This window comes from Pteropus medius, unplaced genomic scaffold (assembly GCF_902729225.1).
Source record: "Pteropus medius unplaced genomic scaffold, Ma_sr-lr_union100, whole genome shotgun sequence".
Classification (NCBI taxonomy): domain Eukaryota; kingdom Metazoa; phylum Chordata; class Mammalia; order Chiroptera; family Pteropodidae; genus Pteropus; species Pteropus medius.
The window spans coordinates 11735948-11748421 of NW_024350924.1; the positions used below are offsets into that span (position 1 = coordinate 11735948).

General features: G+C 42.4%; 1 protein-coding gene and 1 pseudogene across 5 annotated transcripts in view; both read right to left on the reverse strand.

Annotated features, from left to right (window-relative positions):
* The window catches only part of POGZ (pogo transposable element derived with ZNF domain), a 39888-nt gene extending 27414 nt beyond the window's left edge, over positions 1–12474 (reverse strand). For 2 of the 5 annotated variants that reach the window (XM_039841610.1, XM_039841612.1), the window contains exons 1-2: positions 10946–11553; positions 257–381 (exon numbers count right to left, since the gene is read on the reverse strand). In XM_039841610.1, coding sequence (XP_039697544.1) covers positions 257–381; positions 10946–10953 — 133 coding nt within the window. In that variant the 5' untranslated portion in view covers positions 10954–11553. Of the gene's footprint in view, positions 1–256; positions 382–10945; positions 11554–12150 lie in introns of those variants that run through there. The other 3 variants (XM_039841611.1, XM_039841613.1, XM_039841614.1) reach the window with 3 other exon arrangements.
* LOC120585363 (uncharacterized) lies at positions 2963–3083 on the reverse strand (annotated as a pseudogene).

Sequence of the window (12474 nt, forward strand, 5' to 3'; positions counted from 1 at the left end):
TTGGTAAGAGGGCTGCTGGATGTTTGGTAAACATCGGTTAACACGACTCTCAATGTTTTTATTGACTCAAATACACTGTTTCTAGCGTTACCCTAGAGGAAACTGAAGCCCTTACAGGTTAGAGCGGGGAAGATAAAGGTCGCACCAGTGCCGTGAGGGGCCGTCCCTGGATCTTTCCCACCTCACGCTTTCTCAGCAAAAATGCCATTCAACTGAGTTGATTTAAACACTGTAAAACCAAAAGAGTTTCTGTTACCTGTAGTAGTTTTATCCACTGAATTATAATCTTCGACTACAGAGTCCTCGATGACATCACTGATTTTCTGCCACGGCTCCAGCTCCTCCTCCTCACACTCCATGAACAGGTCGGTGTCCGCCATGCTACGGGAAGAGAGATTAAATGAGATGCTGACCTTGGAATGGAAGAAATTGTTTTATACGAAATACAGAATCACATTCTTGAATTTGCTGGTAACCTACCCCTTGTGCTCCCTCTACCATTTCCCCAACCCTCCTATTTCCGAGGATCCAGAATTATAACCTTTATTCTTGAAAAAAATTTGTGGAAGAATCCACAGCAAATTCTTCAATAATTAGGATTATAAAAACTGAATCTGTAATACCTAGGGCTGGGATTAGGTATGATGAATCATGCAAATGCAGGGTTGGATCCTGTCTTTATTAAAACTGGTATTTCATTATGAATTTTTTGCATTAATATTGATCTTCGAAAAATGATGTTAAAACACTATCAATTTTTATTACTGAGCCTTTTTGTAATCTCTTAAACTTCGTACCCAAGATGAGAACCTCACTTGTCACACTCTATCTAGTCCCATCCCTACTACTGCCTTTTACTCACTCCACCATGATTTTGGAATTGACCTTTAACTTGAAACCTTTATTTAAGAATAAAGCCTACATCTCTGCAATGCAAACAAAAAGCTATTGCTATTGCCCTCAAAATCGCCTGACTAAAGGTCAATTTCTTTGTCTTGGAATGAGAGTGGCACCACTGCTCAATGTTCAAACAAAACCGTTGAATGCAAAGGTTCTGCGTGCCCTTAGTATTTCGGTTAAAATTTCCACCGCATCCCAAGCCAAAAAGAAAACGCAACCACCAACCATACGACTGACGGCATTACTTTGTAAGATGCCCAACAGATGGCGCAGTTCCCTTGAAAATTTAAAACACCCAGGCGATGCCCCAGCGAGTTAGCAAGCCACAGCCAGGTGTCCACGGTTTAATAGGTAAAGTGCTTAACTTGACACCAAGTGGTTTCTAACGTCCTACTGTAATTACTTCCGTCTTTCCAAAACCACAGAGGGGAGAAGGAATGAGCAGGGAAAGAAAGATCTAAAGTATCAACTTAAATTTTCTTAGTTTCATGTTTAATTTACATGTATAAAAAAATGCTAGACAAACTGAATTGAAAAGAAACCAAATCCATCACAGTCATTCTTTGAGCCAAGATTACACAACACATTCTGTATGTTGCAGTTTAGTTCCACAGAAAAAGATAACACTCTCACCTTTTCCCCTGACTACTTAATTTTATACACTGTTCTCTGTGGAGAGCCATGGCCAAGAGATGACTAACAAAGGATTGACGCAGAAACATCAAACACCCGGCAGAACGAGTCTCAGCCGAGTCTCAGCCGTGGATAACCTCCACAGATGGTTTTCAAGGACCTTTCAGCTCTCACCAGCTGCAAGCAAACTACACAAATGCTGAGCAGTCTGTACAAAACTTTCCTTCAGCTTTAAGAAGTAGAAATCCATGAAATAATGAATTTTAATAATAGTGAAAGCTTCTTCCACCTGACATCAAACTGTTATACCTCCCATGAAAAAGACACTCTGAGAAACAGAAAGAGTGGAAAGGGTGGACTTTGGAAAGACAGCAGAGAAGGATGTTTGCGTTCTAACTTGTTTTTTTTCAGGTGAGAAAAAAAAACTCCTCAGGTAAATGCTTTGTCAAGACAACCAATGTAAATTAAAAGATTCCGAATGTAAAGAAAATTCAACTTACGGACTATTTTTCAAGTTTTTTTTTTACAGAGAATGAGAGGGAATTAACCAATAAGGCTTGCGAACCTAGAAAATAATTAACTCTGCAACTGAGCATACTTCACAGACTTACACCCAAAACATCTCTGAAAGACAGAAAAACTAAGTTTTCAGTTAGTCCTCAATTCTGATCTAGACTCTTACCTCAGAATGTGATCATTCTGTTCATTCCAGCACCTACTGCTCAGAGTCCAAAAGTTTAACTCCATTGAAAAGACAGACCACAACAGAGGTATCAACCTAAATACTTCACAGACATTAAAAATGGAAAAATGCAAATTGAGCATCCTGCCTGTAGTTTTCCAGTTATTAAAAAGAAATCGTCACTAATATGATGAAATGCTGTTCAGCATCTCCACCAAGATGCTCAAGAAACGCCCTCATTCTCTGTGGTCTTTCAAGTGGTCCATGGCCTTTCAACTACTTTTGATCGAAGAAGACAGGAATTACATATATGCAGTACTAAAATGTACAGATCTCCCCAAACTATCATTCTATGCATGTTTAACCTCCTTCCAAACCAAACCTTTAACTTAATTTCTCACAGGAAAAAAAAAAAAACACAAAAACTTCTTTTCTTGCCTATTATTTTGCTATCAAAGATAAATGTACCCACAGACTCAGATACCTCTCACACTAAAAAACAAACAATTCAATCCTTACTCAAATTAGAGTCATTTTCATTTCTTCTGAGAAACTGCCAGGTAAAAATGTGCATTTGAGAAATTAAAGGCCAGCAAACGGGAACACAGTGCTGCATCAAGAGTAAAACTTGGATGGACAGTAAATTTAAGATTCATAATGTAACCAAACTTCCATCATGTTACAACTATGTGTCTCTAAATGAAGACGTAGTGATTCCTTTTTCTGCTATTTTATTTTATTTTTTAATGCCTACAGCACCTGGTCTTCCTAGGTGGTCTCTCTCATCCAAGTACTAACCAGGCCCGACCCTGCTTAGCTTCCGAGATCAGATGAGATTGGGCACATTCGGGGTGGCATGACCGTAGACTATCTTCTATTTTAAAATGAGATATAAATTTTAATTATAAATAGTCAGACATGTATCCATCATCCAGCTTCAAACATTATCAACTCAAAATCAATCTTGTTTCAGCTATGCCCTCTCTCCTCCCTGTTAATCTCTAATATCACATTCATAAATATTTTGGCATGTAGCTCTAAAACATGAGGACTTGAAAAGATTATACACCAAAAAAAAAAAAAAAGAGTATCATTACATGCCTAAAAAACTGATAGTCTCTTAATATTAACTATCTTAGCCAACATTCGAATTTTAAATTCTAACACCAACTTTCAAACGTTTATCTGAATTAGGATCCAAATAAGGATCCATAGTTATGATTATCTAATAAGTTTCTTAAGTCTCTCGACATATATCTTCATCTTTTTTCCCCTGGCAATTTGTATGCTTCTGTCCCCTGTATACCCTGAAACTGACAGCTGGCGCTAAAGGCGTGATTAGATGCAGGCTGAACCCTCTCCCACCAACGCCACATTTAAGGGGGGTATTTTCTTACATCAGGAGGCGTGCTCAAAGTCTGGATCCAGTCATTCTAAATCTATCATCCTTCCTTAACTGGAACACTTCTCTTAAAAAAACAAAAACAGAAACAAATCTACTATTTGGTCACCCAGTGATGCAGTTCATAAAGCAAACGTCTTGATTCTTCTGTATTGATTCTTGCCCTTTATTTTACCAGTTTTCAAAATAATGAGTCACTGTACAAGCATTTCTCTAAAGTGACCAATAGCTTGTTCTTAAACTATTGTTATATCACAGACTTAAACACACTTGACATATCTTGATCCACTGCAGTTATCTTTACTGATAACTCAAAGTGTGCTATTTTGGCCAGAGAGAACTTCTCCAGTCGGCTCCTGAGTCCTGGACAGAACCCTTTCTAGTGTCTGATAAAACCCTCGCTATCTGATATACAAGATGCTCCAGGCTCATCTCACACATTTCCTGCTCCAGACCTAGAATCAGCCATTTTTCCAAGGAGCTCACATTCCTTTTGGCGAGGAATGCTATTCCAAAGCCACAGTCTAGATGCTAGGGGCCTTTCTTCTCATTTTAAATAGAAACTTATCTCCATATCAACCATTAGTCAGCTATCTTCAATTTCACTCCTATGTCATTTGGCAGAAAAATTCCACATCCACAAATATTTGTCTTAGAAACTTAAAATTATATTTCCCCTGAAATTCTTGAGATGTTTCAGTCTTATATTTACTTAAAAGTTCTCATTACTTCCTCTCTTACCCTGTCTCAATTGTATGTATTTCCTTTCCCTTCCTGTAACAAGATGCCTAGATCATTTTCCTGATTGGCAGAATTTTTACAGAGTTTAAAATTTTTAAGGGCAATCAAAAGTTAACAAAGAGGACACACTTCGTTTAATCAAGTTCTTCAGCAAGGAACTACTCTGAAAAACTCTCTCTCCTTGAATGTCAAGATATAGACATGGATCACTTCAAAGATACCAAATTTCTCAACTACTCCTAACAGGAACTTTATCCACAGCACACAGCCAACAAAGTTGTTTTCCAAGCAAACTGGGAGGTGGGGATGGGGAGCAGATAAAGCGGAAGGCTTACAACTGAAGGGCTCATTTCTACCTTCGGCAAAACCTCCAATAGAGCTAAAAACTTTCATCGCCTTCCCGTGTTCTCCAACACACACCAGGCACAGGCCGAGTTGGACAGCACACCTGCAGAGGGGACCTGGACTCCACAGTTATACGACGGGGAACCTAGTGCATCAAGGACATCACGAACGCATCTCCACACCTGCCAGTGGGTTTTACTCAACTCGGTGATACTGGACAGGGGTACTCTGGCCCCAGAAGACGTCTGGCGACTTCTGGAGACATCTTTGGTAGTCGCATCTAGGGGAGGAGGCGGGGGAGGATGCTCCTCGCATCTATCCAGTGGTAGTGGCTGGGATATTAAACATCCTACACTGCTCAGGCCCGCCAGGGACTTACCCGGCTCAAAATGTCAACAGTGCCAAAATGAGAAACACTGATCAAACAGAATCCATCTTCTGAAGGGGAAAACTTTTTAAAAAATCATCCCACATTCTATCCATAAAGAGCTATCATTACTTTTTAAAATACTTATCCTTTCTGCAACAGAAAAGTGGGGCCAGGTCTTATAAATAGTTCAAATGGTTACATCTTCCCCAGTAAAAACATTTCTATAAAACTCATATACATCTAGGTTGCGTCACCCTACAATCATCTCCCTGTGAAACTTGATTTTATCCTCATGGTCATGACTTCTGTGCCATTCTCATTCTTGCCCAACTACACGATTTCTCCTCATAAACCTGAAGCATCATGACGTTAACCCAAATTATGGTTACTACCAGTATTCTTACTACCAGTATTCATACTATCAGTATTGACTGGTGAGTAATTTTTGTGAAAATAATTTCCCAGAGACCTTTAATCTAATCGCCATTTCTAAAATATCTGGTTGTGATCCCTTTAAAATTCCCCTATGGGTTGTTTTTCTTAAAATATATCGACCCTTGTTGCCTCTTCAACTTCTGAATCGTTTTCTCAGAGGGCAGGGAACAAACACCATGATGCAAATCTATCTGTGTTCTTCCTTAAAGTCTTATTGATATACTTGAACTTAAAGTTTTAAAAGTAGTTCTGTATCTCAAAAGCCAACAGTGTTATGGGTAATAAGTTTAAACAGAAAAACATTAACCAATAATCTAAACTCTACCTGTCATCGGCTCTTTGGTCTGTACCTGTTCTTTTGTGAAAAGCCACTGACAATGTTTACTCTAAATCAAAGTGAGCGTTTAACTTCCAGTTTATAGGAAATACATCAATAGAGGAATAAGTAGCACCACAAGGAAAAGAATGAGATAAATCCAGGTGGGACATTCTATAAAAAATTATCAGACAAATGCATCAGACAAATGCATAATACAGAATATAAGACGCGGTCTCTTTAAAAATGTCTCACACACACACACACCCACACACACACCCTGAGAAGACCAAACTAGATTAAAAGAAAATATAGAGACATAACAAAATGCAACAACTGAACCTTTATTGAATTCGGGTTCATAAAAAAGCTATAAATGACATTCGAGAGACAACTAAAACATCTGAACACAGACTACAGGCAAACCTCATTCTATCGTGCTTTGCAGGTAAGTTTTCTACATACAGAAGATTAAGCAAGCCTACTGGTGCCATTTTCCAACAGGCTCAGGTGATGAGTAGATTTTTAAGTAAGAAAGTATTTTTAATTAAGGCATGCACACTTTTTAAGGACATACGTTACTGCACTTAATAACAGACTACAGTATAGTATAAATATAACTTTTATATATATGCACTGGGAAACCAAAAAAATTTGTGATTCCCTTTGTTTAAGATAGTCTGGAAGCAAACTGGCAATACCTCTGAGGTATGCTTGTAGATCCTACATGACATTTGAGAATCATTTTTAATTTTCTTAGAAAGGCTAATGATATTAGAGCTACGTAGGAGAATATGTTTATTGCTAGCGAATGCATGAAATGTTTAGTGTCATGTTAGAAAGTGTCATGACTATGACCTTTAAGTGGTTTGGCAAATATACATATATTGTGGCATTTTCTTATGGACATCCGATATGCCAACATGTTAAAAATCGTTGTGTCTAGGTGGTATAGGTACTCCTCATAGTATTCTTGCACCTTTTTTACATGCATGAAATTTTCTTAATAAAAAGCTGGGGGATCAGATAAACAAGGTCCAAGGATCTGATGTAAAACATGGTAACTACAGCTGATAAACACTATCACATAATTAAAATTTGCTAAGCCAGAACTTAAATATTTTCAGCAAAAAAAAAGCGTGGGGGAGGATAAACGCGAGGTGATGGATGTGTTGGCTAGATGGCGGAACCCTTTCACAATGTACACGTGTACGAAATCGCCGTAACCTACACTTTAAACACCTTAAAATTTTATATGTCAATTACACCTCAACGAAGCTGAAACTGGGGGGAAAAAGGCTGGAGGGAAACTACCTACTCATATTTTGGTTGCAATATTTTATACTACCATAGACTGTCGTTATCTTTTTTTGCCATTTACTAAATCAAACTGGCAGCCTCGTTTGTTGAATTTTCTGTTAATTTGTTACTTCTAGAAGCAATTTTCACACAGACTGTATGTACACATATCTTAAGATGTAGCATAATAAATAATATTGGAAAAAAGGAATGAAGCTAAGGTGGGTTACGCAGGCCGTCCAGGCAGCAGGCCCCCTAAGATGAGACGGACCCCACCATCTGCCATTAATCCAATCCATTATTTGACAGCTTGGCATCCTACATGGCTTCTGTATTTTACAGCAGTAACTGTACTAGTAACGTGATTTCTGTGCACTCAGTGGGCTTCCCTCAACACTGCAGCTCCCACAGGACTATTAGCAATTCTTGTAGTCTTTTAAGGATTTGTCACTCATCCTTCCATTCATAACACGGGTGTACCAAATACATACTTTCTAGGGAGGCTTGGAGTGTACCTTAAATGCTGACAAATACGGTAGTGTACTTTCTGCTCAGGTCTTATATAATCAGACAGTCAGTAAAAGGCTACATAATTGACACAGAGAGACACCGAGATGCTTTACAAACGATGTTATTTAAAAGCAGCAAAAAGAATCCCACAGATGTACCTGTCAGTTTACTTTTAAGGTATTAACGGGCAGCAAATGTTGACTTATCTTCATCTCAAAGATTAGGAAAACATGTTTTCTGCCGAAGTCCCCAGGCAGATTTGGCTCTTGAAACTTTGAATTCCTCTAATTTGTCTGATGCTCTCATAGCTGTAAATTCCAGGAAGAATTCAGAATCTAACATTTTCAATTCACTGCTAGTACATACCCGCCCATAAACCAAGATAAAAGAAAAGAACATTTGGAACACGAAAAATGTTTCCAAAAACAAACAAAATTTTTAAAAATACCAGTCTCTTGGCTCCAGGGTGAGAAATAAACAATAATCCTCAAAACAACTGGCATTTATTTTCAAGTTACCTCAACTTTTGGCTTTAAAGAGGATTAATTTCAGAAAACCTATAGGGCCGAATCTTTAATATGACTGTAAAACAAATTATTGTTAAACCTGTAATAAGAAGCTTTTACTCATCCAATCCTTTGCATGGTGCATTTTGTCCTTCGCAGGCTCTGGTACATACAGTGTTCACCATGGGTTCTTAAACAGTCTTGAGGACATAGCTAATATGCTATCTGATAACCTAACGTACACAAACTATCTCCCATTTCTCTGGCAGCAAACCTATCAAGAAGTGCCCGAATATTAGTAATGTGCTGTTTACTAAAACAACAACTAAAGTGAGCAATACGTTCCCTATTTTTTAAGGGTTTAATATTCAGGAGTCCCATTCCCAAGAAAAAGCTCCTTTTTTCTTCACTGACAGTTGTCTGCTGTCTAAATTTCCCTTCTGCTCCCTCGACTGCATTTAACTCTGCTAAATACGAGCAATTCTCTAGTCTATTTCCCTTCACTCCTCCCCTGAGTTACGTCTAAAACTGTTTTTGTGGATATGGCTTAATATCAACAAACCAAAATGCCCAAGAATCTATCCAAATATTACCATATTGTCACAACAAAAGAACTAACCAGCTCTAAGGGTTTTAATCAGAATTTAAATCAGAAATCTCCACCTCAACAAAAAGACATATATGGAGAATAAAGACTCGAACATTGTCTGGAAATATACTTAATTTTCCTGTGATATGGCCAGGCATTATTATGCACTTCACATTCATTATTTCAATGACTTTCCACAATTTTATGCCCTAAGTACTACATTTGGCAAATGAGGTGTCACAACGAAGGTTCGGAGAGACAAGTAACTTGTCCAAGCTTACTGTTAATAAATGTCCCAACCAGGATTCAAACCAAGCTTTTCTGATCTAGAATTCTTTCCCGAGTTACTGCCTCTTCTATTATTAACTCCAGCTAACATTTGTAAATTCGCCAGATATTCCTAAATGGAGGCGGATTTGGATGATCTCAGGAGCAGCAGCATAGGGCAGATTCTAAAATTTTTTTGGTCTTGGAACCTCTACACTCTTCAAAGAGCTTTTATGTAGATTGAGCTGGTGCTATTTACCATTTAGAAATTAAAACAGGAAAAATTTGAATACTTATCAATACATTTTTAAAAACCCATTACATGTTAACATAACATTTTCAATTAGAAAATACTATTTTTTTCCCCAAAGTAGCAGGAGAGTAACACCATTTTGCATTTTTTTGCCCATCTTTTACGTCTAGCTCAACAGAAGGCAGTTGGAGTCTCGTAGCTGCTTCTGCATTCAGGTATATAATGAAAATCACCTGGTATCACGCAGAAAGCAGGAAAGAAGATATTCTAAAAACCTTTTCAGATAACTGTGTACATTGATACAATACGATAACTCAACAAATGGTAGGTTCTTAAAGGACTTTTGCAATCTTGGACTCTGAAACCCTACTAACAAACTTTTCTTACTTTGCTGTATTACAATCCACTGGTGTATCTCGCACTTTGAAATATTTTTTTACCTATGGTGATTCTGAAACATCACGCATTGGTCATTTGAAAAAACATATTTACTGAGTTATGCTATCTTCTTAATGTTGACATATTTTATTACACATTAAAAAAATCAGTCATTAACATTGTTACAAGAAAAGTCTTAAATACTAGGAAGCTGTCAAACTTGAGATGTCAACTTTTTACGAATTCTAATTTTCACTCTCAAATTTTTATCATCGATAACAAATACTGTCAATTATTTTCCTCAAAGTGACGAGCTCACTTCATTTACAAGAAAACATCCGCCAAACACTCAAGTGTAAAACACTGCAGTCAGTTGTTCTTTCAAATAAACATGCTGTTCCATGAAACGAGCAGTTCACAACTCAAATGTCACAAGTGCTTTTCCTTATGACAACAATCATGCCTCGATAGCAGCATAGGTGCTTTATGCATACGTCCCATGTGCTCGGAGTCTTAAAAAATAAAGACATGTACCCAAGGGCTAAGATTTCATAAAATTAATCATTTTCACTGCTTTATCAAGGACATTCTCAAGGAACTTCCTTGCTTCGTACAAGGCACCACCAGTAGTTTAAACCTAGCATTGATTTTGGACCATGGGTGCGACTGTCAGTGACGATAAACAGTGCCTTAGTGTGACCTCGCCGCCCCCCTGAAAGGGTCTGAAGGGATCCCCGGGCGTCGGTGGACTGCACGTTGAGAACTGCTTTCCTAGGTTACACCACTGGCTCAGGGTGGGGTGGAGACACTACCAAATCCCATTCGTCCCAAGAGTCTTCATTGCTTAGTTTATTTCGCTGGAGACACACCACCAACATAGCTGGTATGTTACAAGCATAACATAGGAAATAGGCAGGAAATCAAGGGCATAGATTGCAATTTAATTCTGTTTTAAGATTCTATTTTGAGCACCTTTATGCTAGACCAATAATTCTCTACGTGGTAATTAACTTAATCAGTCGCAGCTGAAAGACAGCGCGTTAAACACGTAGGAGGACACCTCCTTCCCCAAACCACCCCAACTGCCTTGGGGATGAGGCCCCCCCACATTACACTTTCAGCAATCTCCTAGGCACTTTTGATGCACCCCGAAGTTAGGAACGACTGTGCTGAGTGCTTCCAACTCAGAGTCTAACCCCCAGTCCCAAGACCCATAGTGGCGTCAACGTCGTTCGCCAAGCAGCCCTCCCCGCCCCCTTCTTTCCCCTCCATCCAGACGAGAAAATTCCTTTGGGAGTAAAACTCCATCCTGTTCATACCGAGTCATCACTCTGCTGGTTCCTGTAGTTTGACAGACACCCCCCCAACGGAGCTGGTACGCTCCGTGAGGTTTCGAGCTGCGGTGGGCGGTGTCTAAGTGAGAGTGGAGGGCTGTTCCGAGCTAGTACTACTTGGACCTCAGTTTCCTCCTCAAAAATGAGATGGGGCTCAAAGATTTACAAGGCTCTCTCAGCTCTACCTTCTTTCAAAGCTAAGAATGTCCAGGACTAGTGACCAGAGAAACGTCCAGCGTTATCAACACTTTGAGGGAGTCCCGCGTGTAACGGGACAAGAAAAATCAGGACAACTCGCAGAGAGGGGAGGCAGGTGGATCGTCGACACCCCCTCTTTTCAGTAGGGGCTAAGATTCGGGAGAAAATAGTCCCCGGGATAAACATGGCGCCCACCGCGGCAGGGCATAATCGCCGGGAAATAAAGGTCCCGCCGCCCCGTCCCATTTTATAAATCACAGCGCCATCCCGCAGAAATCGCAGGGCCGGAGGCGGCGACTTGGTAAAGTCACCGCGGCGCACAGGGCTTGGGATGCACCATTGGACCGAGTGGGGATTACATAACACGGGAGCGGCTAAGCCATCACTCCCGGCCCTCCTCGCGCTCCAACACAGCGCCCCACTGCTCCCGCGGGGCGCGGGGGGGCGGGCCGGGCGCCCCACACCGGGGGCCGTCACCCCCGCCGCCCCTCCGCGCGGCCTCGCCCGCCCCTCCCGCCACCCCGCGCCCCTCCCCGGCGGGCCGCCGCCGCCGCCGCCGCCGCCGCCGCGCCCGCGCCCGCGCCCGCCCACTCCTCCGAGGCGCCCCGCGCCGGGCGTGCGTGTGGACGTCGCGTGTGCGGGGCCGTGGGGCGCGAGTGCGCGCGCGCGCGCCGCGGCGGGCGCCGGGGGGCGGGGGCGCCGGCAGGCGGCAGGCAGGGGCCTCCCCGGGCCGGGCCGCCGCGCGGCTCCCGCGGCTCGCGGGGCGCACGCACTCACACACGCGCTCGCGCGCCGCGCCCCGCGCCCGCCGCCGCGCCGCCACTCCCGGGGGCGGGGGCGCGCGCCCCGGGCCCCCGCCCCCACCCCTCGCGCGCCCGCCCGCCCCATCCCCCTCTCATTGTCTCGCCTCGGAAACGCCTCGCCGAGCGAAAAGATAACGGAACCCCCGGGAGAAGGGGGTGGGGAGAGGGAAGGCTCGCTCGCTCACTCACCTCCCGTGGTCGTCGCCGCCGGTAGTCTGCCGAGGAAGGCGCCGTCGCCTTAAAGGGACCTGCACCCGGCGCCGGGAGGGGTGGGAGCAGGGAGGGACGGGGGCTCGGGGAGCAGAAGAGGAACGTGAAAGCTCCTCTCCCCGAGGGTGCAAGGAGACCTCCCTCGGGTTCGAGTGATTTGGGATGGATTTTTTTTCCCGAGGGGGGCGGGGGGGCCCCGAGGGAGGGGGGTGGGGGGGCCAAGGAATGCGGCTCCGTGTACGGGAGCTGGCGCGGGGGAGAGAGACGCCGACTCCCCCCACCGACCCTCTCGCCCCGCGGAGG